The sequence below is a fragment of the Macrobrachium nipponense genome, chromosome 8 (genome assembly GCF_015104395.2).
Source record: "Macrobrachium nipponense isolate FS-2020 chromosome 8, ASM1510439v2, whole genome shotgun sequence".
NCBI lineage: Eukaryota > Metazoa > Arthropoda > Malacostraca > Decapoda > Palaemonidae > Macrobrachium > Macrobrachium nipponense.
Genome location: NC_087203.1, coordinates 81912404 through 81940019, shown reverse-complemented (window position 1 = coordinate 81940019; position 27616 = coordinate 81912404). Strand labels below are relative to the sequence as shown.

The window sequence follows — 27616 nt, the reverse complement described above, 5'->3', positions numbered from 1 at the left end:
ACATTCAGAGTACACCTAAGAATTGAGGAGGAAAGTATATGCTCTGAGAGCCTGAATAGCTCCTTCCATTGAATAATCAGCTGGCCCCAGAGTGTGGTAAACTTCTTGCACTTCCAAATTGGCAGTATGAAGCAATGTGCCTTCTTCACATCTTGAAGCATTCCAGTAGCTGCTAAGTAAATTTGGAAGCTGGCTATCCACGTTTGCCATGCAATAGCTATTTTTTATCTTTTTCTGTGCTGAATTGCTCTAAGCTCTTCAGATCCAGTTGCATCTTGGGAACAAGATGGGTGAGAGAACAAAACCCTGAGTTGCACTTTGATAAATGGAAAAGAGACCAACATTACAATATTAACTTAAAGCAGACATTAAAATGACAAGGCCTTATGCCAGACTTTGTCATATGCCTTAGAATTACCCTGATCCATGACCAAAGATTTGTTGTCATATGCCTTAGAATTGCCATAATCTATGATCAAAGAAGAATTGCCATAATCTATGATCAAAGATTCATTGTAAAATTAGAAGGATTTGATGTATATTCAATTTTAAATTTATATGTGGGAAATATTTTTATATTTTAGTTACGCATGCTAAATTATGGTAATTTTTGTAGTGGAAAAATTAACATGCAAACTTGCACTGAAAATCTTTACACTTGCTAATAGCATTATACTAATCATCTTGTTTATTGTAAAAAAAAAAGGTGGAAAATTAGTGTTGGTTGTATGGAAGGATGTTTTTTTACCTTTCAGCAAGTAATGAAAATGAATTGATACTGCAGTCTCGCATCCAAGCTTTAGAAAAACAGCTGAAAGAAGCAGAGGCTAATTGGCTTGAGGAAAAAAGTTCCCTCCTACAGGAAAGGACACTAGCATCCTCAGAGTACAAACTCCAAAGAGATAAGGATGAAGCTCACATGAAGCTCCTAAGTGCAAGGTAAGAATTCATGTTAACCTAAAATGTTTTCATATAAATCCCAAGTTTTCATGATTCTGCCTAAGCCATACTTCTAGGTTAGGGCAAGAGGTTTAATTATGTATCTTTTAAAACAAACTAGTGGAGTCATGTTTAGTAGGTATTTGATAAAATAGTTTCATATAAGTAACTTACCAAGTAATTATGTACTTACCTATAGTTTCAACTTGCCCAGCAGGTTAAATTTTGAAATCGCGGTGGCGCTTCTTTTGATTTGTGTAGGTGACTAGCCCTTCCTACTTTCAGTGAAGGGAGGAACAACTTGGTAGACCTTCAAGTTGTTTCTGCCGGCTTACAACTGAACATCGGTTGTAAGAAGCAGCTTGTTTTGAATTCTGATTGCTGACTGGTTGGTATTTTCCCCATTTTGTGAAGTATTTTACCTTTGGTAGCCATTGGAGTGTTTTAACTCCTTTTTTTACCAAGAAGCTTAAACAAACGTAAACATTGCGTTCGCTACTGAACCGATTTGTTCAGTAATTTAATAAGTGAATATAAAGTAAGTGGGTCATACTTTACGTGACTAGTATAATCGTTCCTCTTCATGTATGAACTTTTTACTGAAGTATATCCAGCTAAAGAAGACAGAAGAGAAGCATAGAAAAACAAAATTTCGAATAGTTTTATACTTGCATAGAGGCTTTTGTATGTTTTCAGGCATGTATGTCAAAAAAAAAAAAAAAAACATGGTTTCTTGGTTACATCTTATTCTCAGTTATAATTGTAATAAACTAGTGTCAGAGTATGCAATGCATTCGATACTTACTGCCCAGAAGCGCAAGGCAAAATGACACCCTAACTTCCCTTCCACTCGATACAGCAAGTGAGAGTTGCCATGTAACACTTAGGGAATTTTGGGTCTTGGCCACGAATTCCGCGACAAATTCGAAGGACAACGACCCCTAACCCCTGGTGTGCTTCATCTCATAGCTCAGATCGTGGAGCTCTCCTACCCTCTTGGAAGATGCCAAGGCCAGAAGCTTCCACATTTTACGTTACAGTAATAATATTTCTTGTACACTAATATACACTTTATTTACAGGTTTTGCATTTTTATTCTTAATTTAGGTATTGAATGGTCCAAATTGTTGTAGTATTTCATTGTTTATAGGTCAATTTAGCTTTATTATGAAATTCACGGGGGTTGTTTTTAGAGGGCTTGGAACGGATTAGCCATTTTACATGTAAAATGTGTTCCAAGATACGAAAAACTCATGATACGAAGGCCGCCTCGGAACGGATTAATTTCGTATCTCGAGGTACCACTGTATCTTATATAAGTTAATTTGCTTGTTTGGCCAAATGTGTATAGTGGTTATATAAGAATGCTAGGTTAGTTCTCATCTCTGCATTTGTCGACTACCATGGAGATTTAAGGTAAATACAAGTTGATTTTTGGTTTGTAATAAAATTCCAGTGCCTAAAATTCCTACCGCTGTTGCCTTCTTAAAGAAAATTATGTGCGATGGACCATTTTGAGCAATCGGAGGATATAATTTCACCACAGATATGTACGAAACCTGAGTCAAAATTTTGTTGGAAAAGGACTACGAAAACCAAATCATACGTAAACAGGACATACAAAATTTGTGGTTTGACTGTATTATGGTGTAAGCTTTGTGGATACAATAAAAATATCGATAATTGAAAAGAATTATTTGAACAGACAGTAAAACTTTAATGAAGAATAGATGAGATGATAAGAGTTGAAATGGATTTTTCAGTATTGTAGATTGTATATATATATATATATAAAAGTGTCCTATGGCAAGTCTTAGGCTACCCTACATTTTGAATAATGCCAACCTTTGCTTGGTTGCTGACCTGGTCATTAGAGCTAAACCACATTGAAAAGTTAGGAGTACAGATTCATACTCAGTGATATGTAATGGTTTACAAATCTTAAAAATACCAAGTACCCTAGGTTCACTGTATTTTTGAGTGCTCCTTTTAAGGTAAACCCTGGTGTACTGTAACTGGTTCCAAAGAATACATATCCATCTTTGCATGTGTTACAACCTTCATAAAAATGTTAAAAGTTGACTGGCACTTCCAGTTGCCTACACTCAGAATATTATAGATATCAAGTGTGCCATGTCAGGCAAACTCTGGGCAATAACTCTCCCTTCCCCCCAACCTCACAGAGAGGGTGTATATTTGTCTCAGTATGTTAACAAGTATATGGTGGCATAACATTTTTGGTAATTTGATTTATCTGTTTCTTGTCTTTTCAGACTTGAGGAATCACAGATGCTTCTAAATTCAACAATGAAGGAAGTCCTTAAAAAGAATGTAGAAATGCAAGAGATAGAAAAAGGTTTTCTTGCAGAAAGAGACCATCTGCTGTCTGTGTTGGCCACTGTTCAAGAAAACCTGCCTTTGGTTACTCATATGGAAGTATGTATGTTCTGCCAAGATTTTTTTTATTGAATGTTTAATATGTAAAGTTTCATTTTGCCTAGTCTTGTCCCTATTTAAATAGAAACCATAGCCTCAAATCGGGACAATTTGTCTCATCATGGACATAAACTTTTCTATTCCAATTTTATGTGCAAATATTGCTTCTTGCTTCCTTCATATTTAATGCCTTCTTTCTGGCAATATTGCACTTGATCCAGGCACACAGAATCAGTTATGGAAATGTATTTTAAATAGCACTGTCTGTGGATCATATAAAAATCAAGACACAGATGTTGCTGATGTCAGTTTTGATATCATCTTTCATTCTGAAATTTTTTTTTGTGATTTGCAACACATTTTGAAACTGTTGATTGCAGATTACAGGGTCTAAGAATCTCATGTTACTCAAGTGTGATGCCATTCCAGTGGCCCATGTGTATTAAAAAAGAGTGAATTGCAAGTAAAATTCAAAAACTATTTATAAGTTTAATGCTCAGTATTATAGTTAAAGGACACTGATTGATCTCAAACTAAAAATTTGATTGAAATGATTCACATTGCTTCTGGTATTTTGCAGAGAATCTTAAACTGTATAGTACTAAGATGTTGCTCTCTGTGCAAAAGGATTAAAAAAAATTAAAATAAGAGAAAGAATGGAGTGAAATAGTTTAGATTTATTTTTACAATATGGCTAAGATTAGATTCCTTATGGAATAATAATTAAATATAACAAAAAGTACAAAGACAAAAATGAATACTATATGTACTGCTGTTGTTTATGCCAGTGTCTTGCACGCAGTAGTAAGTATGTAGTTTTAAATTATGAGAAATAGTAAAAATTCTTAAACTAGTCAGTGTTGGTTAGCCTGATTTAATGTATGAAGATTTGCATTTAACCTAATGAACTTTGGCTTCTAAGCCTATTTATTAGTTAAAAGCTAACTTGGATATACTCATTGCATTATCAGTGTTATAATCTACTGAAAGTGCATCTCGCTCTATACACAATGTATATATGATGAAATCATGTATTCCAATAGGCTCCCTGAACACCTGAATTAGCCCTGGTCACTGACCAGCCCGAACTACATTCCCACAAATTTTCCCACAAAGTGGGTATTTAACTGTCATTGCTACCAGTGCTGCAGGTAAAATTTGTCTACTGAGTTACCTGTGGTATCGTTGGCAACACTGCTGCAAATACCAGCTGGCAGAGGCCTACCTCCTCAAGTGTATTAGTTCACCATACTGTGAGGACGTGTCCCACATCAGGCGAACTTTTTGTATTTAGCCTGACCCACATTAAATAGATTTGGTTTCTGGATACAGGTACAAGAGAAAGGTTATTCAGTGCCAATAATCTAGCCTAGCCTAGGTTTTGAAAACCTTGAATTCTATGGCTAAAACAATAAATAAGGCTTTAATATACTTTGTTAAGAAAAGCTATACAGTTGAACCTCTTAAAGTCACCATTCTATGGTCTGGGAACTGGTTGACTTGATTCAGCTGCCATTAGTTCGTTGCGCAGCCAAAAGGGTGGCGCCACATATGTTTACAACTTCAAGACTGCAAAAATTATGCCATATCTACTTTGTTTTAGTGAGAATAATTCTTAGTTATGGAAAGAAAATGTGTGCATTTTTAGTTATGAAAATAAAATGTGTGAAGTCAAATATATTTTTTATATTAACTTGAAAATGAATATATTTTTTTAAATATTCCACTTGAGAAGTCTCTACCAAGTGAATCCTGTTGATCAAAACAATGAGACATTTGGCATGCAAGAATTCCTTACTCTTAGTATGCTTGAAAGACTTACATAGAATACAGTTTGATAATTTTTTATACAACTGTGTATTTACATACGTATTCGATATGTCACCCATGAGATGAGATCAGATGATACTAGAGATAAAAAGTGCAACCGTAAATCTTTATTAATGGTAGAAAATGCTTATCCAATTAGCGAATAGTTTGGTGTTCACTTTCCTCAATAAATGGGGTTGTGCTTTGTTTACGTTTTGATGGCAACATTCAAATGCCCCATGATCGCCAAAATTCATTCATAATTTTTTTCCATCTCACTACCCTCTACAATGAAAATAAATGACAAAGAAACTAATAGTGATAATTATGAAGTACCAAATTTAAATTATGAAAGTCACTGCTAAATAATGTGCAGGTTCTGAGAAAAGTTGAGCACTGTATTGACTTAGTATTGTATTGACTTACTACCTAGTAGGCTAGCTCGGGAATGTAGGCTAAATGTGTTGAATAAAGTATACACTATTTTAAAGAAAATTATACATTATAAGTTATAAAATGATGATGTTAAAATATAAGAGTAATAAAATGATAAAAAAAACATTGTCAGAACTTTGCCAAGTAGTAGGCTATGTCAGAAACTAGTTCTGTGTATAATATGTCTGAAAATTAATGCTATTAGTCGATATAAAGAGAATAACAAGTTTAACACCGAATTCGTTTAACGACGTGGTCGCTGGAAAGGAACCTTGTTGTTAAACAAGGAGTACCTGTACTAGATTAAGGTTTTTTTGCATTTTGATCTGGATTTTGGAACTTTCCTCCTGGTTTTGACTTGGTTTGGTAATTGGATAAGTTACACAAGGAAACATTGTCAGCCGCCTCTAATTCTGCTTCGTCTGCTGCCGCGATGTCCAAGCGCTCTACTGTTGGAGATGTCGGCGCTCATCAGTCCTGCACGTCCTGCAAACGGGGGATGAGTACATTCAAACATGACTGATAGTCTCTTTGTATTACATGTAGGAAAGTTCAGTGTAGTGTCAGCCAAAGGTATGAAGAATGTAGGGATTTGTCTGTTGAGTAAATGGAAGATTACATTAAGCACAGGAAATCCTTAGCTTCCAAGATAAAGCGCAGGTCGGGATGAACAGTAGCAGTACAGTCAGTTGATGAAGAAGCCTTAGAATCAGAGTTGTTTAGAAAGTTAGAGGAAAGGTTATCATCTAGTATGTCTAGTTTATTTTCTAACTTGAGGAGTAAATTAACTGAAAGTAAGGATAACAGTAGTGTTAGTGTAAGTGATTCTAATCGTTCTCTTTCAGCCCCCCTCCCTGTTCCAGAACCATCGCAGGGTATAGGTTATTAGTTAGACAATGTTTCTATTTCGGTTTTTCCAACATTCTCAAGCACTTATTGAAGAATTTTCCTGAGTTTACTAATGAGGTTTATCAATTTTATCAGTAGGGAACAGAGTTGGTTTATTTTCTTTCTCTAAAAACTATGGCTTCTTCTGCTGCTTCTGATCCTTCCCTTCCCACCTTCCATTCTAAACCTTCTTCTAGGGTCTTTACACAATCAGCTTTTTCGGGTCATTCTTCAGAGGTCATCTCGGAGTCTTCACTCACTCGCTCCTGTTTCTCTGCCTTCGCCATGTCTTGGAACCATTATCTTCCTCTGTTGTGGTTGCCAGTTTCAGACCCACAGGCGTGGGCGGTGGATACTTTTCTTCTGGACTGGTCGAAGAAGGAACTGTATGCTTTCCTTCCATTCAGCCTGATAAGGCAATTGCTGAACAAGTTCCTTTTACACAGCAATGTGTGTCTGATCTAGATGGCCCCATTCTGGCTATCGAAAGAATGGTTCCCCAATCTCATAGATCTATTGGTGGACTTCCCAAGGCTGCTTCCTCAAAAGCAGCAGCTACTCAGACAACCACATTTCCACAGATTCCACAAAAACCTGTCTTCTCTGGCCCTGGCAGGATTCAAACTGTCCAGAAACTCCTTAGAAAGAAAGGGTTTTCTAAGGGACCTTCAAAGGCTATCTCCATGTGTAGGAGAAGATCTTCTAGCAATGTGTATCAGAATAAGTGGAGAATCCAGAGAGTAGTGTAAGACCATTGTGATGCAAATAGCCAATTTCGTGCTTCATTTGAGGTCAGTAAGAAACCTGTCTTCCTCTACTATCAAGGGATATAGGGCCATGTTAGTATCGGTGTTCCACCATGGAGGCTTGGACTTGTCCTTCAACCCAGATATCTCTGATCTCATTAGATTGTTTGATACTTCTTATCATAAAGATTCTCCCATGGTGTCTTGGAATCTGGATATTGTGTTAAAGTGGTTGTCTAGGCCTCGTTTCGAACCAATGCATGAGCTTAGTCTGAGGGACTTAACTAGAAAAACTCTCTTCCTAGTATCTTAGTGACTGCTAAAAGGATTAGCAAGATTCATGCACTTGACAAGAAAATAGGCTTTTCGAAAGGGAATGCTATTTGTTCATATTCCCTGGGGTTACTAGCCAGGAATGAGTCTCCCTCTAACCCCTGGCCTCACTCTTTTTTTTATCCCTAGTTTACTGTAGTCTTGGGTAATGATGATGAGGAAAGGACTATGTGCCCAGTGAGGTCCTTGAAGTACTACCCTCAAAGAACAAAAGACATTTGTAGAGATTTTAGCAGTTTGGTGTTCTGTAAAAGACCCATCCAGACTGTTATCTAAGAATGCTCTAGCATTCTTCCTAAGAAGTCATCTGAGAAGCACATTCTTCAGTTGAGGAGGACATTCTGCTGGTCTGCAAGGCTAAAGCTCATGAAATTAGGGCAGTTGCCACATCTCTGGCTTTTAAGAGAAATTTTTTAATTTATGTTTTGGAAATGTAAATCGTGTTTGCATCGCATTATCTCCGTGACATTGAAACGGTGTATGAAGAGTGCAGTACCCTGGGTCTGTTTCTTGCGGCGAGTGTGGTGTTGGGAAAGGAAGTGTAGGAAGCAATACTTCCTAAAATATTTTTCTTGACACAAGGAGTCAGGTTTTATGGGAAGCCTGAAGGTATAAGCACCTGGAGTACCCTTCAGTCCTTTGATAGGGTGGTGGTGGATGTTTTATTATTTTGGTTATAGGTAACAATCTTTTTCTGATGATATTTTGGTACTGAGCCCTGGGCAGGGGCAGTTACTGTTGATCCTTTGTTAGCCATCGGATTATCCTTCACTCCGCTACCATTACATGATCAGATAAGTGGCAACCATAGGCAGTATTTTCCTGCTACAACTCTCTTATCAGGTAAGGAATCAACAAACAGTTTAACTAATGTTGGCAAAGCTTTTCTAATCTTGGGCGATGTATTTTTATGAATCTGAGGTAGAATTATCCATGCTTCCCTCCTTCTCACAATGTGGGAATCAGCTATATAATTACTGGAGAAGTTGTATAATTAAAAATGACATTTTTATGATAAAATAAAGTTTTAATTATACTTACCCAGTAATTATATAATCAGAGCCCACCCTCTGTCCCTTAGCATGGATTCCTGTTGACAAGCATGAACAAACTGAGCTCTTTGCCATGTTGTTGTTCTCTCTAGCCCCAAAAGTGGGCGGGGCACTGTTACCTAACCAAGGCAAATAGACAGTTAGCACGCCTCGCGAATTTCAGGATTATGACTGTTGCCGAGTGAAACTCTTAGCTATATAATTACTGGGTAAGTATAATTAAATCTTTATTTTATTATAAAAAGGTAATTTTTCATAATAAAACTAATATTGTAACACTTACCTAAAAACCTGAATGATTCCCACCCTTCTCCCCTCTTCAATTTGATAGTGTATGACTCAATTGAGAAGGTAGGCCTCTGGCGGCCGGTATTTGTAGCAGAGTTAACAACGATACCACAGGTAACTCAGTTAACAAATTTTACTTGCAGCATTGGTAGCACTGACAGTTAAATACCCACTTTTGGGAAAATTTGTGGGGATGTAGTTCAGGCTGGTCAGTGACCAGGGCTAATTCAGGTGGTCAGTTAAGTATTACAATATTAGTTTTATTATGAAAACTTCATATCTGGACGAAATTTTAATGGTCACATGATACACGAGATCGGAAGACACAAGTATAGACACTAATTATGGTTCTTTTGTATCCAGTATATTTTTGAGAGGCTCAGAATGTTTTCATTGGGAAGAAACTGTGCTTCTCTATTTGCGGAGCTAGTATTAGTTCCAAAATCCGAAAAACCCCCAAAGCTAAAATGTGTGGCGCCATCCTCATAAATGCTCAAGAATTAATGGCGGCTGATTCAAAAATGTCCCAGATCATGGAAGTTCTTGGACCACAAAATGCTGGATTTTCAGGGTCCAACTGTACAGTCCACTGCCTTTGTATGCGTGACCATTACCTATAAGGTCAGGAAGTATTATCATGGAACATCAACTGTAAAGGAGTTTAATGGATAAGCAAAGAAACAAAATTTGAACATACCCTAGTTGATCATGTATCTGTTGGGAGTTTTAACTGGCATCCTGTCTTTTAATTTAAAGGAAATTTATAAAGCTGATAGAACACCTTGTTAATTACATTCACTTAACTAATTGTATTGTTGAACTCAGAAATGATAAATGTACTTATTTTAGGAAAGAGTACTCAAGTCAGTTTGCAAGAATAAGAAAAATACTCTACATCGTCACTTTAACCATTTTGTTGTAAAAATATCATATAAATTTTATGGAAAGCAAGCCAGGGGAATTATGAGGCTTGTAGGAGGATGTTAGAGTACCTTCTACAGGGGGTCCTCGATTTACAACGTTGATCCGTTCTTAAGATGCGTCGTAACACGATTTTCAGCGTAAGTCGGAACATTAAAAAATACCACATGATTTAATGTAAATACGTATCAATAACAACGAGAGAACAATTCGTTACCTTTATTAATTTGGTTGGCTTGCACACTGGAGAGGAAGCTGCGGTGCTGGAGAGACTGGGGGAGGTTAGTGAAGAGAAAAAGAACCTCCAGAAGATGCTGGAGATGCTGGGGCAGGTGAGTCTTGAGGTGAGGCAGAACATACTGGAGATGCTGGGGCAGGTGAGTCTTGAGGTGAGGCAGAACCTACAGAAGGTGCTGGAGATGCTGGGGCAGGTGAGTCTGGGTTAGCAGAACATTCAGAAGGTGCTGGAGATGGTGGGGCAGGCGAGTCTGGGTTAGCAGAACATTCAGAAGGTGCTGGAGATTGTGGGGCAGGCGAGTCTGGATTAGCAGAGGCAGCTGAGGTAGAGGGTACAGGATCTCTTGCAGGCCTCTCTACCTTCTTAAAATACTGCTCCAGGTTAGTCTGAACAGAGAGCAACCTCTTTTCATCCAAGATCTTCTTGTAACACTGCATCTAATCCATGATGCCTCTGGAAACCCTATTGAACCTGTCCAAGTTGGGATCCTGAGCCTCAAAAGTTGCCAACGCTTGCTGCAACTCTGCAAAACCTCTTGCCAAGTCCTGCCTTGTGAAAGCCTTAGGCTCTTGGGTGGGTGCTTCTTCTTCTTCCTCTATCATCTTCTTCTCCAGTTGTATCAGGTCCTCAGCAGATAACTCCTCGCCATGAGACTCCAGCAGCTCTGTAACAGCATCAACCTCCATCTCCAAATTGATTTCTTTACTCAGGGCAACAACGTTCTTGACAACTTGCTGAACTGTGTCCTCAAACCCATGGAAATCATTCACAAATTAAGGACAAATTTTCTTCCAGACATCATTCATGTTTGTTTGCTTAACCTCCTCCCAGGAATCAGCAATGTTCTTTACAGCATCAAGGATGTTGTAGGATTTCCAAAAGTCCTTCAGAGTCAAGTCCTTCTTGGTTTCAGTTGCCTGTAAAGCCATAGCAATTGTCCTTCGTAGGTAGTAGGCCTTGAACGAAGCAATCACTCCTTGGTCCATAGGCTGTAAAAGGGCCGTGGTATTAGGTGGAAGGTAAACCACCTTAACATTAGGGTTGAAGTCTCCCAGCTGGGCAGGGTGTCCAGGGGCATTGTCCAGCACTAGCAACACCTTAAAGGGGATACCCTTGGAGGCGCAATACCGCTCCACACTTGGAACAAAATGGTTTACCGAAACCAGTCCTCAAACACTGCAAGTGTCACCATGCCTTCTTGTTGGACTTCCAAAAATTACTGGGTAGTTGACCCTTCCAAATGCCCTTGAGTGCCCTTGGATTTTCAGCCTGATACACCAACAAGGGCTTCAGTTTGAAGTCGCCAGCAGCATTACCCCCAAGAAGTAAAGTTAGCCTCTCCTTGCTGGCTTTATGACCGGGTGCTGACTTCTCCTCCTTGGCGATGTAAGTGCGGTTAGGCATACGCTTCCAAAACAAACTTGTCTCATCCACGTTAAACATTTGCTGAGCAGAATGACCCCCCTCCTTAATTATCTCAGACAACGCTTTAGGAAATTCACTCGCTGCTTTCTCATCCCCACTAGCAGCTTCACCTTGCACTTTAAGGTTATGGTAATTGGCCCAAGCCTTAAATTGCATAAACCAACCCCTACTAGCCACAAACTCTTCACTTTCACTTCCCTCCCCCTTTTCTTTTTTCAACGCTTTAAACAATCTTTTCGCCTTCTCCTGAATCATCATAAGGCTGACTGGGATACGCCGTTGATTTTGGTCTTCCAACCAAAGCACCAATAACCTTTCCATTTCAATTATTAGACCACTACGCTGCTTGGTTATCACTGTCGCTTTCATAGGAGCAGATCCTTTCACATGTTCAACGATGCGCTCTTTATCTTTGATAATGGTAGCAACGGTCGAACGGCTAAGGCCAAGCGAGCGGCCAATGTTTGTTGGCGTTTCTCCCTTCTCAGATCGCTTTATAATGTCCACTTTAATTTCCATGGTGATGGCCTTTCTTTTCTTCGATGCACTACCATCAGAAGAGTCCGCCTTGCGCTTGGGAGCCATAACAAAGAGCAAAAAGTTACAAAAATGATACAACACGAGGGAGAGAGAGGCAGCGTAAACAACCAAAATGGCGTATGGGCGAGGAATGAGCGTAGCGAAGCGACGCCGTCCTCTCCCCCACAAAGCGTATTCTTCCGCCGTGCGCCCGGAACTAGTTCGCGTTTGTTTACGTCGCTTACGACGCTAAACCGCGTAGGACGGAACGAAGCATAATATTATTTTTTATATTTTTATGGGGGCGTGTTCGTAACCACGAAACATCGTAAGTCGAGACCGGCGTAACCCAAGGACTTACTGTATTGAGTGTCTTGACTTTTACACTTTAGCTGATATTGAAGATTTTTAGAGCTTTCTTTTGAACAAATTGCATTTTTTTTTTCTGTCTTTTGTGTATCTATATTCCCCAGGTGTTTTCCAGCTTAACTTCCCAACTTCTTGAGTGTTCATTCTAAATAAAGCCGTCTAGCCAAAATTTCAAGTTCAAATGTGTGTTTTAGTCGTCTCTGAAGTTTTATATTAATATTTACCCAGAAGACTAGGGTCAGCAACACTTGAATTTTGCGTTCATTTTGATGTCATTTGTCATGAATATGTCAAAATGTTTTGCTGATAATATTTGCTAATGTTTTTTCAGTACTGACCATAAAAAGAGATGCAGTTCCCACAAACTTTGTAAATAGCTCAAAACATTTTGCCCATTACAGTTTTTCAATATTTTTCTAATTGTCATTTGATAAGGAACCTTTTTAATCTTATGTACCCCATGAAGTCTTTCAGTATTGGTCACATACCCCTTACCTACAATGGAGCATCAGGAAGGGTAAAAAGAAATGCATTGCTTTTTTACTTAGTTTTTGAAGTTTAAATTGTGTTATATTAGAGCAAACAAAATTTTCAATTAATGAGAGTATGTCACTACGAGGTAGTGTTGATTGGAACTAGTACTTCACATCACGGTGAAACACTATGTGACTGGCTGCTAGCATGCAATACATTTACTAAAACAGAATGATATGAGACAGTTTTCTATCATTGTAGCAGAGAACTAATCTGCTTGCAGCTAGTTGCAACTTGTATCAGTAACAGTGATAGGTATGTCACTGTTTGTGTGAATAGCATATATAAGAATAATAAAACAGAAGTATATCAGACAAATTTTTCCAATAACTGTGACTGTGAGATAGTGGTGCCATACGTATAGAGCTTATAACTAGTTACTCATGGGGATATTACTGTGTGTGGCTAGCATCACTAGCATGAAAAAAAATAGAATTGAGAAGGTATTGCTTTCCTCTGACTACGAACTAATGCTCATTGTTTAACCTCACAACTAGTTACAGGCAGTCCCTGGTTATCGGCGGACTCAGTTAATGGTGATCCGGTTTTATGACACTTGTCTAGCACCATAAAATCAGCAATTTATACTTCCATAATGAGCCGAGTTTCAGTTATCTGCGCTATAAGATGCCAATAATAGAGTTATGGCACCAAAAGGTGCTGATACATAATAGAGTTATGGTGCCATAACATAGCTAACAGAGGTGCCATTAACTGAATCTCAGTGCCACAGGCGCCATAAATCGCCGAGTGTCAGTTAATGGCAGTTTTTGCTTATCAGCACCCCGCAGAGAATGGAACCCCCACCAATAACGGAGGACTGCCTGTTGTTAGTAACTAGTTACTTACTCATAGGGAACTAAGTGTGTGTGACTGCATTAAAATACAAGCATAGACTAATTCAGTGAGATAGTTGGGCTTGTTTCTTGAACGTAACTTGTTTTTAATCAAGCATAGTGCTGAGAATCTTTGTTCACAGTGGTATGGAGAAGGAAACATCAGAAGGTTCCGTACTCATTTCTTTGCTATAGCAGGATAAGAAATTACCATTGTTGACCAGAGTCTGGTCAGTGACACATCTAGCTGAGCACAAGTAGGCCACTTTCTACAAACATACTTGCAGTTATTCAAAACTGAAGTATTTTGAGAAACCTGTCACGTACCCCTGGGGGTATGCACACCCCAGGTTGAGAACCCCTGTTTTAGGCATCTTGCTTAATTATGGAACAGCAAATTATTTCTATTTTTCTATGAAGTATATTCAATTGGGAAGAGACACTATTCTGCTGGCTGACATATAAAATTTTAAAAATGTGATTTTTATTATTATTACCTATATTATATTACAGACCCATCAGTTTGCAGTTCTTATATATATATATATATTATATATATATTATATTATATATATATATATATATATATATATATATAGTATTATAATATTTTATATATATATTTATATATAAATATATATATATTAAATAAAATATATATATCTATATAATATATATATATATATATATATATTATAATATATATATATATCTATATATCATATATTATATATATATATATATATATATATATATCAATAATATATATACACATATATATATATATATATATATATATATATATATATATATATATATATATATATATATATATATATATATTATATATATATATATATATATATAATATATACACACACACATATATATATATATATATATATATATATATATATATATATATATACATATATATATATATATTATGTATATATATATATATATATATATATATATATATATATATATATATATATATATACATACATACATACATACATACCATACATACATACATACATGCATGCACACACAGGCAGTCCCCGGGTTACGACGGGGGTTCCGTTCTTAACCCTTTACTGCCGACTGGACGTATTTTACGTCAACATTTTTTGTCTCTCGTGTGCCGACTGTACGTATTTTACGTCGACTTACAAAAGTTTTTTTTTTAAATTCACGGAAAAATACTTATAGGCCTACCAGCCTAAAACTTTTGAATCACGCGCCTAGGGGATGTTGGGAATTCACGGATCAAGGTGTTGTTTTTGTTTTACAATCGTTTACGCAGGCACGCAAGCGCGAATTTCTTTCTTGCCGCAATAAGAAGTATCTGTGACACATCTCGGAAATTATTTTGTCACTTTGACATAATTTTTGTTTTTTTACCATTGTGAATTAGCCGTTACATGAAGTATTATATATGAAAATGTGCGCATTTTATGTAGAATACAACAATAAAATACTCATGATTGTAGCTTTTATCAGTTTTGAGATATTTTCATATAAATAACGATAATTGCCAAAATTTCAACCTTGCGGTCAAATTTGACTACCGAAATGGTCGAAAAACGTAATTGTAAGCTAAAAACTTATATTTTAGTAATATTCAATCATTTACCTTCATTTTGTAACTAATTGGAAGTCTCTAGCACAATATTTCGATTTATGGTGAATTTATGAAAAAACTTTTTCCTTACGTTCGCGCGGTAACTCTTCCGAAAAAAATCATACATGCGATTGTGGTAATGTTTGCATAATTTTAAAATTAGCCGTTATATAAAGTTTTATATATGGGAAATGTATGCAATTTCATGCACAATACAACTAAAAACAACCCATGGTTGTAGCTTTTATCAGTTTTGAAATATTTTCATATAACGATAATTGCCAAAATTTCAACCTTTGGTCAACTTTGACTCTACCGAAATGGTCAAAAAACGCAATTGTAAGCTAAAACGCTTATTTGTTCCGATACGTAATACAAAACCATCGGTCCTTTAACAATAGGAAGTAGATAGCGGCAGCTGAACGGTCGTAAGCTTCGAACAAGGGGAAAGGGGAGAACGGTAGTTAACTGCTTGTCCGATCGTCGCGCGCCGCGCGACTGGGAGGTAAACAAATCACTTTTGCTTTCGGCCGTGTGTGGGAAGGACGTGTTCGCCATCGCTCTGCCCGCTTGTCGTTTGCTTCAAACTTAGTAGATTTGTTTTCTCTTTCTGTATATCAGGAGTGATTGTAAGTACTCTTTCTCTAGTTCAATTGAATTGCAATGAGTGAATTAGAGGAAATGGAGATATCACCGCGCCCTCCAGTCGCCCGTAGAGTGTGTCCCGGGCTGGAGGGACGTAAATGTGGGGGGTTCAGGTCATTTGTTGAGGTGGACCCCCACGAGGTTTGTACTCGTTGTCGAGGGCGAGAGTGCTCCCGCAACGAACCATGTGTGGTTTGTATGAACTGGTCCGAGGCGCAGTGGGTGCTGTACGAGGGCAGGAAGAGACTTAGGCCGGCCAAGAAGTCATCGGAAAGTCCAGTGACTCCTTTGGTGACGGACACTTCGTCCTCTTTCCTGCCTCCCGGCCCACCCCCACGGTTTGCGCCTTCCCCTGCGGGGGGGGTAGCGGAGTCCTTTTCCTCTCTCGATCCGTCGAGTGTGGAGGAGGGCGTCCGCTACCCGGATGTACAGCTGTATTCGGGGTCTTCTGTCCGCTCTGGGGGGGATATTTCGCCCCCCAGGCGCGGGGAAGCCCCTCCCATTAACCCGACTGTTGCTTCCGCAGGTGTGCCATCAGCGAAGGATGACTTGGGACAGGTGTGGGAGTCGCTGGGACTGCAGGGAGTGCCCAGCATCCAGGGGTTGCTACAGCGGTTGGCGGGGTCGGCCGTGGTCACTCATGGTGCGGTGACCACCACGACTACCACATTAACTACACCTGCGTATGAGATGCCACCACATCTTGTATATACGCCACATATAATGTCGGTGACACCCACGGTGGCAGTACAAAAACCAATTGCCGCCGTTCCAAAGAGGACGATGCCACCACCACCTGGATTTTTTCCTTTGCCGACCCCGGACTTCCGCCTGCTGCCCAAAGAGTACCCCCCTGGACCTTGCCGCAGTGCCACGGATGACGGTTTGGGGACTGTCGACAGGACGCCTGGCTCTCCCGTGGTACCTGCCGTGCCTGCCGTACGTTGGACCGCTCCAGCGACTCTTTCCTTTTCAGGTACACATTCCATTTCAGATGTTCCTGCTGTTCCTGCTGTTCCCGGACCTGTTCCTGTCGTTCCCGCTGCTGGTGTTGCTGTAACAGTCTCAGGTCCTTCCGGACAGGTGCAGTCGGGCCCTGTTGCTTCGGCAACTGCCCCGGCTCCCTCCTGGATGGAAGACCTGACGTCTGTCAATGCGGAGCCTGGCGAAGAAGAAGAGGAAGAGGAAGAAGGTGTCGTCGTCGTCTTCATCGTCTTCTTCGTCGTCGGCTGCCTCTCCTTCCCCTTCGACTTCTAAGGCCAAACAGCCGAAGAAGAAGAAGGTTGCCTCCTCCCCCCCTAAGAAGACTCCTTCGGGAGCTTCTAAGGGCCCGGCTCGCTCAGGCGAGCTGGGGAGCTCTTCTGCTGGTCCTCCTGTTCCTTCGGGTGCAGGGCCCGTCGCTTCTTCTGCAAAGAAGAAGTCGACGGGGACCAGAGGTGCATCAGCCTCGGCTGGTGTGTCCTCACCTGGTGCTAGTGGTTCTGCCGCTAAACCAGGTTCCGTCTCGGCCGCTTCTGTTCGCGAGAAGCACCGAGTGGACGCTTCTAAAGAGGGGACCGTCCAGCCAAAGTTTCGACGTCCGAGCTAGCTCGCCGTCAAGACAGCGGCACGGGGCAGAAGACTGGCGAGAGTCGTGCACACGACTCTCGCCAGGCCAGTGGACGCTCTCGCAGCGACCAACCGGCTGCTCGGGCTGACTGACGGTCGCTGACCGGCCACGGGTTGAGGCGAGGAAGGAGTCCCCACGGCCGCCGGTACCAGCCACGGCTGGGAGGTACCAGCGGTTTGACGCGCCGAGAGGGACGCTGGCCGGTCTCGACGCGAAAGGAGCCTAGCAGGTCACCCGTCCGCCGCTCCCGATGGGACCGGGCGGAGACGGTGACCAGCGGCAGCTCGCCTGACGTTAGAGAGCGGTCTCGACGTTCTCAGCCGAGCCAATCGCCCCAGGCGAGCGGCGACGCTAGGCCTACTGCTAGACCGTCACCGCGGGTTGACGATCGGCAGCAGCCCTCTACGCACGCTGGTCCTGCCAGCGAGCGTGGGGGGGGGGGAGCGTCAGTCTGCCTCTCCTGTACTTTCAACCTCCTCGGGCTATACAGGGGAGGAGCGAGGTACCAAGGAGCGATCACGAGAGGTGCGCCGCTCGTGACCCAGCTATGACGCCGTACGGCTCAGGCACGGTCTTAGGACCGACCAGGACGTACGCGCAAGTAGTTGGAGGCGACCGTCAGGGGTCTGTCGCTGTTCCTCCTTCTGAAGGAGGAGTATCGAGGGATATGCTCTGTTGGAGGGGACTGCGGACGGTCCTACTCCACAGGACGCTGTGACGCCCGAGATACAGAGGAACTTCGCAGAGGTCATTAAGCTGATGCCGTCTGCATAATGACCTCGCGGAAGGATCGTCGCTACCACCAGCAGAGCCCACGTCCCGGCTCGAGTCATTTTGGGGTCCCAAGAGGGAGCCCATAATGACGGTGGGGTTGCCACGATCAGAGCTTGCGGACTCAGTCCTGGATCAGGTGGAGAATCTCGTCTCAGGACGGGAGGACTCGCTGAAATCCGGACGGTCCTCTAAGCTGCTTCCTCCTCCTCTACAGCGGCAGAGGCGTTTTTACGTGCCATCAGAAGACCCGATACTGCCGAAACAGGTTAACCCGGAGTTAGCGAGGCTGACTCCAGGTGTGTCCCTGCAGCAGCTCCTGTCGGAGAACCTATGGTTCTCGCAGCAGGAGGCACTTGCCCTGGAATCTACCGCTATGGCAGCATTCCAGGCAGTTTCCTGGTTGGATTTGTGGTCCCTCACAATATCCAAAGTAGCGGCCGGCTCCGGGAGTTCTGCTCTCGAAGACGACGCTTCTTTTAGGAGACTGTGCCAGTCTGGAGGAAGAGCAATCTCTTACCTCGCCCATCAGACTGCTAACCTGTGGGCCAACTTGGTTCTTCGGCGTAGGGACGCAGTCCTTACCCGAGTGACCAAGGGGGCTGGGCGTGAGGCGGCACTCGGGCTAAGAAATGGACCTCTTAGGAGTTCCCCAGCTCTTTCCTGGAGAGATGGTGGACGCTGCGGTGGAACGGCGGCGCACTGACGAGAGTGACCGCTTAGTCCACCAGGCAGTCTCGAAGGTTTCTGGGCAACCTCGAGTAACTGCGGCCAAACCAAAGAGCTTGGCTAGCGCTTCCACGGCGGCGAAGACGGTTGCACCGTCCAAACCCCGTGTGAAGACTCCAGTTGTTTCGACTTCTGCGAGAGGAGGCCGCAACCAGCCCTCCTCCCAGGCCTCCTTTCCCCGAGGAGGTGTTGGGAAGAAGTCGAAACGAGGAGGGAAACGCTAGGGACGGCGTTCCCCCTCACCTGCTGCCGGAAGTGGGGGGGTGCCTGGCGAGCCATTGGGCGACTTGGCAGCGCTACGGCGCCGAGAACTGGATAGTAGACGTCCTTCGGGAGGGATATCTACTACCCTTCGAGTCTCGGCCCCCCCTCATCTCCAAACCGGTCCATCTACAGACCTATGTCCGGGGATCATAGCAAAGGACAACGCTCTTCGGACAGGAGATCAAGACCATGCTGGCGAAACGAGCTGTAGAGAAATCGTGGAGGACCAGTCACCAGGCTTTTACAGCCGCCTCTTCCTAGTGGAGAAGGCATCGGGGGGCTGGCGCCCGGTGATAGACCTCTCTCCCCTGAACCGCTTCGTTCGCACGACGCGGTTCACGATGGAGTCGGCACGCTCAGTGCTCGACTCGATCAGGGGGAACGATTTCATGCTTTCGGTGGACCTGAAGGACGCGTATTTTCAAATACCCATCCATCAGTCCTCCAGAAAGTACCTCCGCTTCATCTTCGACGGGACGGTGTACCAATTCAGGGCACTTTGTTTCGGTCTCTCAACCGCCCCACAGGTGTTCACGCGAGTGTTCACTCTGGTGTCGGCTTGGGCCCATTCGAACGGGATACGTCTTCTGAGGTATCTCGACGATTGGCTGGTCCTGGCGAGCTCCCGCTCGCAGTTGCCTACAGGACAGAGATCGACTCCTCAAGTTTTGTCGCGATCTGGGGATCGTGATAAACTACGAGAGTCAGATCTCGAACCCAAGCAGAAGATGAAGTACCTGGGTATGCTGATAGATACGGTAGCAGGGCAAGTCTTCCCGCAGACTTGCGTATCAGCAAATTCAGGGAGGCAGCCGGCCGGTTCCTGTCGCGGCAGGAACAGGCAGCACAGCAATGGCAAGTCGTGATCGGCCATCTGTCGTCACTCGAAGAAGTTAGTCCCTCACGGGCGTCTTCACCTGCGGTCTCTCCAGTGGAGGCTAAGGGAGAGTTGGTCCCAGGCCAAGGATCCTCCTTACTTTCCCGTGGCTATCACGGACAAGGTGAGGCAGGACCTAGCCTGGTGGCTCGACGACAAGAACCTCTTAAGAGGAGTGCCCATACGCACTCCCCCCCCAGGAGATGCTTCTGTTCTCAGACGCATCGACCGAGGGATGGGGCGCACACCTGGAGGAGTTGCTGACTGCAGGTGTGTGGGACCATCACGAGAAGCACCTTCACATCAATGTCCTGGAACTCAAGGCAGCGTTCAACGCTCTCCAAGAGTTTCGGGACCGCTTGGTGGGACACTCAGTGGTGTTGATGTGCGACAACACCACAGTAGTGGCATATGTCAACAAGCAGGGGGGGCTAGTGTCTCTTCCGCTCCATCAGTTGACGGTGCAGGTGCACGAGTGGGCCACGGCTCACTCGATAGAGCTGTCAGCACGCTACATTCCAGGCAAGAGGAATGTAGTAGCGGACAAGCTCAGCGTCGGGATCAGGTGATAGGGACCGAATGGTCTCTACACCAAGATGTGGCGGAAAGGCTCTTCAACCTGTGGGGGCGACCGGTCGTAGACCATGTTCGCCACCCGGCACAACAGGAAGATCCAGGTGTTCTTCTCGGCCGTGCCGGACCCATGGGCAGCTGCAGAGGACGCTCTCCAACACCCCTGGGGACAAACCTCTTCGCTTTACGCCTTTCCTCCCTTCTGTCTGATTCGGAAAGTGATCAGTCGAGCGCTGGTCATCCCAATCTCAGAATGATCCTGGTGGCTCCCAAACGGCCTCAAGCCGTTTGGTATCCGGCCGGTGTTGGCTCTTACTTGCAGACGCACCGAGAGAGCTACCCAACTGGCACAACCTTCTAGCCCAGCCACACGTAGAAACGGTACCACCGCGCAGTCCAGTCCCTTCAACTTCACGGCTGGCTGTTATCCACCATCTCTTGCGAACGAGAGGCTTTTCTCGTAGCGCAGCAACAGAGATGGCTGGACACGTCAGACAGTCCTCTGCAGCTGTGTACCAGGGGAAGTGGGCCGTCTTCGTGGTTGGTGTCGTAGACAGGGTTTGTCTCCTCTCAGAGCCACTCTTCAGCAGGTAGCGGATTTCCTCGTGTTTTCTTCGCCGAGAGAAGCTCCTCTCAGTCCCCACAGTCAAAGGATACAGAGCCGCCTTGGCGCTCGTCCTGAAACTGAGGGGGTTGGACATCACGAATTCGTTCGAGATATCCTTGCTAATGAGGAGCTTCGAAAGGTCTTGCCCACCCAGGGAACTCAGGACCCCCTGCGTGGGACGTGACTCTCGTCCTTAGGAGTCTGACTCGAGCACCGTTCGAGCCACTCCGAGAGTCGTCAGACAGGGATCTGACCCTCAAGACCCTCTTCTTGCTGGCCCTGGCATCGGCGAAAGAGAGTAGGGGAACTACATGGCCTTTCTTATGATGTTAAACATACCAGAGGCTGGGGATCTGTGACGCTCGATTTCGTCCCGAACTTCGTAGCTAAGACTCAGAATCCGTCGATCCCTGACGACAGGTTCGAGTCTTTCACGATCCCTCCCTGCTGGACTTTACAAGATAACGATGCGGATGAGATGCTGCTTTGTCCTGTGAGGACGCTACGGCGCTATCTGAAGAGAACTCGACATCTCAGGCCTGAGTGTCGACGCCCTCTTCGTTAGCACTGGGTCACCAAAGAAAGAAGTCTTCCAAGAACACGCTTTCTTTCTGGCTACGTGAGTTGATCAGGAGAGCGTACGAAGCTGATGGTAGCGACGACATCCGTACGCTCCGTCCGAGAGCCCACGAAGTCAGAGGTATCGGACCCCTCCTTAGCGTTCCGTAAGAACTTCTCCGTGGCGCAGGTCCTGAAGGCAGGTGTTCTGGGCCAACCAGACCACCTTCACGTCCTTCTACCTTCGGGATATTGCCCACAAAGTCCTTGGATACGTTTTCCTGGGACCTGTGGTGGCTGCTCAACACGTTGTGTAAGCTTACCCAGCACCGAGCAGGCAGAACAGCATCGATTCCTGGTATGACTGGGAGAATGAAAATGCTGTGAATGAGAGAGTGACTGGCTTCTCTTCACCATCTTTTTCTACCTCTACCTGTGGGCAGAGGGATACGGTCGTTTACCTTGCTGGAAAGGAGTCAGATGCAGGTAAGCTATTCAACAGAGCTCCATCCTATCTCTTTAACTAGAGATAGGAGTAAATATCCACCACTTCTCCAACAAGGGGGAGAAGTGGATGCCAACATGAGACAAACCCATTACTTTACATTGGCTCATGTAAAGGAAAAAGTTCTTACAATGCTGGTACGAAGAGATACGCTTGCCTCTCTTTAGTACTCGGCCCAGAGGTCTGACCATGATCCTGCGGTGCACACCCCGATCAATCGGACAGAGGCTTGGATCCCTCCCTCGCTCGTACGACCAGGGAGGCATTCCAGGGATGGACGAACACCAGTCTGTTCATCAAAAGACTCAGATTCCACCCACCAAGAAGTGAGTCTTCCTATTGTTAAAGGACCGATGTTTGTATTACGTATCGGAACAAATGACAATTTGTCGAAAATTGCATTTTTCCTAACTATACAAACCTGAGGTCCTTTAACATAAAGTCCCTCCTCATGCCACCCCTCACTCTGCGTATTTTGCATGGGCCAAAAGCAAAAGTGATTTGTTTACCTCCCAGTCGCGCGGCGCGCGACGATCGGACAAGCAGTTAACTACCGTTCTCCCCTTGTTCGAAGCTTACGACCGTTCCAGCTGCCGCTAGCTACTTCCTATTGTTAAAGGACCTCAGGTTTGTATAGTTAGGAAAAATGCAATTTTCGACAAATTGTCATATTCTAGTAATATTCAAGCATTTACCTTCATTTTGCAACAAATTGGAAGTCTCTAGCACAATATTTCGATTTATGGTGAATTTATGAAAAAAATAAAATTTCTTACGTCCGCGCAGTAACTCTTCCGAAAAAAATCATACGTGCGATTGTGGTAATGTTTGCACCATTTTAAATTAGCCGTTACATAAAGTTTTTATATATGAAAATGTGCGCAATTTCATGTAGAATACAACAAAAAATAATGAAGGTTGTAGCTTTCTCATTTTTTAAATCTTTGCATATAAATCACGATAAATAGAAAAAAACCATGTTCGGTCAACTTTGACTCTACCGAAATGGTCAAAAACGCAATTGTAAGCTAAAACTTTTACAGTCTAGTAATATTCAGACATTTATCTTCATCTTGAAATAAATTTGAAGTCTCTAGCAAAATATTTAGATTTATGGTGAATTTAAAAAAAAATCTTTCCTTCCCCTCCGCTGCGCGGATTCTCCGCACAAATCTCCAAAATGCGTACGTCCCATTCTCGGAATATTTGCTCCGTTTCATATTAGGCATTTCATAGAGTTTTATATATGAAAATGTGTGCAATATTATGTAGAATAAAACGAAAAATATTTGAAGGTTGTAGCTTTTCTTATTTCCGAAATAATTGCATATAAATAATATATATATAAAAATTTGACATTCGGTCAACTTTAACTCGTCAGATATGGTCGAAAACTGCAATTGTAAGCTAATACTCTTACAGTATAGCATTATTCAATCATTTGTCTTCATTTTGCGAAAGAAATTGGAAGTCTCTAGGACAATATTTAGATTTATGGTGATTTTTGAAAAAAAATATTTGTTTACATCCGCTCGTTACGAATTCATGCATTATTTTGTGATAATATTTTCTCTGTGTTGCTTTTATCGTTTTACAATGTGTTATATACCAAAATGATTGCAATTTAGTGTACATTACAACGAAAAAAAAGTAACTTGTTACCTTTAACTGTTTTGTGCACAGCGCAATTTGAATACAATTATATATGAAATTTCTTTTTTGCGCTATCATATATCGCATTATTTATATATGATAATGATAATTTTTTTCATTTCTGATGGTTGCATACTAAACTTCAGCCAATGACAAAAAAAGGAGCCAAAAATAAACTCTTAATCTTGAAAACTAAGCGCGCTGTGATTTTTTGAAAAAAATATTTTTTCCGCTTCCGCACTCACTCTGAAACACCTCCGGCACACGGGAGACAATTTTTTTTTTTACCGCTTCGGCGTTTAAGGGTTAAGACGCGTCGTAACCCGAAAATCGTCGTAAGCTGGAAAGACGTTGTTGAAAACATGTCCACAGGGAAAATTTTACTAATTTGCAATTCTTCTTAGGGCTGTATCTCTAAAATGATCACTAATTTACTTTTTTCATGTGCAACACTGTGTATTCACAAATTACTGTATATTTTCATTAAAATACGAGAGAGAGAGAGAGAGATTACATAAAACCATTAAATTCGTTGACCATTGTATGGCATTGTTACTTTCCCAGCTCCAAGTGTCACAGGAGTTATGAGGTAGGGAAATTGATACAGAAAAATTCGAAGGGAAGAATTTTCTTTTGAAATTAGTTATCGTATTATTACTACTTCTATTATTATTATTATTATTATTATTATTATTTGAAAATATAATAAACACGTGCATCTACCATAAAAATTCTCTCATCTCAGTAAGAAAGAATAATTATCCTTACAAGTGAAATGGAAAGGTCATTTTCGTCTCTTTAAAATACAGCCATTATGAATTTTGTAATTACAGTTTTATTATTATTATTATTATTATTACTATTATTATTATTATTATTATTATTATTATTATTATTATTATTATTATTATTATTATTATTATCATTATCATTAATATTATTAATAACTGAAATTATCAATAAACACTTTACATACTAGTACCATAAAAGTTCTTTCATCTCGTTAAAGAGAGAGAGAGAGTGTTTATCTCTCTCTGTTCTCTCAAAAAAAATACTTATAACGCTTCCAGCGAAAGAGAGGGAGCGGGGAGTTACCACTATGACACATTATTATCTTGTGTGGCAAAAAGAAGAGAGAGAGAGAGAGAGAGAGAGAGAGAGAGAGAGAGTTAACCTTAATTAAAAGTGACATGGATAGATTAGTATTGTATTTCTTTAAAATACTATCACATATGAATTTTGTAATTACGGTTATTATTATTATTATTATTATTATTATCATTATTATTATTATTATTATTATTATTATTATTATTATTATTATTATTATTTGAAAAGTATTAAAAACAAATAGTACAAGTACATAAAAAATCTCGAGTCTCAGTAATAGAGAGAGAGAGAGAGAGAGAGAGAGAGAGAGAGAGAGAGAGAGAGAGAGAGAGAGAGAGAGAGAGAGAGAGAGAGAGAGAGAGAGGGGGGGGGGGGGGGGGGAATTTCATGAGCACTTGATGGCAACACAGCAGCTCTTCCCCCTCCTGTCACAGAACTTATATATCTGGGACAGGATATATCTGACAGTTTTAGTACCTGGAGTTAGAGAAAGGTTAGAGAAAGAAGACTGGGAATTCTTCATTCTTCCATAATTTTTTAAATATATTAAGCTAAAATCTTACTAATTCACTATGGTATTGGTTTTCTTTAATGAATTGATATTATTGCTGTATAAATTAATATTAATATTTGAAAATAGTAAATCATTTATTTATCATACAAAAAAAAAAACATACATCTTTGTAGTAGAGAGAGAGAGAGAGAGAGAGAGAGAGAGAGAGAGAGAGAGAGAGAGAGAGAGAGAGAGAATTATTATTTTTACTATGCGATATAATTTCAACTTATTAAATTACTACTATACAGTATTAATCAAAATTAATATTTGAAAAATTAGTAAATCATTTTTGTATTATAAAAATGTATTTAGTCATGAAAATAAACATCAAAATACACTAATTAGTGATTTTTTTGTCAGAAAAAATACAAAGAAAGAGAGAGAGAGAGAGAGAGAAACTATGGTTTTTATATCCAAGTCTAAGTAGAGTATAAATGGATTCTTTAACCCTTAAACGCCGACTGGATGTATTTTACGTCGACATTGTTTGTCTCTCGTGTGCCGACTGGACGTATTTTACGTCGACATACAAAAGTTTTTTTTTTGTTTTTTTTTTAAAAAATTCGCGGAAAAATACTTTTAGGCCTACCAGCCGAAAAACTCTTGAATCACGCGCCTTGGGGGATGCTGGGAGTTCACGGATCAAGGTGTTGTTTTGTTTACAATCGTTACGCAGGCACGCAAGCGCGAATTTCTTTCTTGCGCACTAAAAAGTATCTGTGACACATCTCGGAAATTATTTTGTCACTTTGACATAATTTTTTTACCATTTTAAATTAGCCGTTACGTGGAGTATTATATATGAAAATGTGCGCATTTTTATGTAAAATACAACAAAAAAATACTCATGATTGTAGCTTTTATCAGTTTGAGATATTCTCATATAAATAACGATAAGTGCCGCAATTTCAACCTTCGGTCAACTTTGACTCTACCGAAATGGTCGAAAAAACGCAATTGTAAGCTAAACTCTTATATTTTAGTAATATTCAATCATTTACCTAATTTTGCAACTAATTGGAAGTCTCTAGCACAATATTTCGATTTATGGTGAATTTATGAAAAAAACTTTTTCCTTACGTCCGCGCGGTACTCTTCCGAAAAAAATCATACAAGCGATTGTGGTAATGTTTGCACCATTTTAAATTAGCTGTTACATAAAACATTTTATATATGAAAATGTGCGCAATTTCATGCACAATACAACTAAAAACAACCCATGGTTGTAGGTTTTTCAATTTTGAAATATTTCATATAAAAAATGTGACAAATTTTTCAAACCTTCGGTCAACTTTGACTCTACCGAAATGGTCAAAAAACGCAATTCTAAGCTAAAACGCTTATATTCTAGTAATATTCAAGCATTTACCTTCATTTTGCAACAAATTTGAAGTCTCTAGCACAATATTTCGATTTATGGTGAATTATGAAAAAAAATAACATTTTCTTTACGTCCGCGCGGTAACTCTTCCGAAAAAATCATACGTGCGATTGTGGTAATGTTTGCACATTTTAAATTAGCGTTACATAAAGTTTTATATATGAAAATGTGCGCAATTTTATGTATAATACAGCAAAAAATAGTTGAAGGTTTGTAGCTTTTCTCATTTTTTAAATATTTGCATATAAATCACGATAAATAGAAAAAAAACCACGTTCGGTCAAATTTGACTCTTACGAAATGGTCGAAAAATGCAATTGTAAGATAAAACTCTTACAGTCTAGTAATATTCAGTCAATTTATCTTCATCGTAAAACAAATTC

At 41.3% G+C, this 27616-nt stretch overlaps 1 protein-coding gene across 5 annotated transcripts in view; it reads left to right on the top strand.

Moving 5' to 3' along the window:
- Window positions 1–27616, top strand: part of LOC135222887 (coiled-coil domain-containing protein 77-like) — a 343870-nt gene that overhangs the window by 32573 nt on the left and 283681 nt on the right. For all 5 annotated transcript variants that reach the window (XM_064261256.1, XM_064261254.1, XM_064261257.1 and 2 more), the window contains exons 6-7: window positions 756–939; window positions 3213–3375. In XM_064261256.1, the coding sequence (XP_064117326.1) occupies window positions 756–939; window positions 3213–3375 (347 nt within the window). The remainder of the gene's footprint in view (window positions 1–755; window positions 940–3212; window positions 3376–27616) is intronic.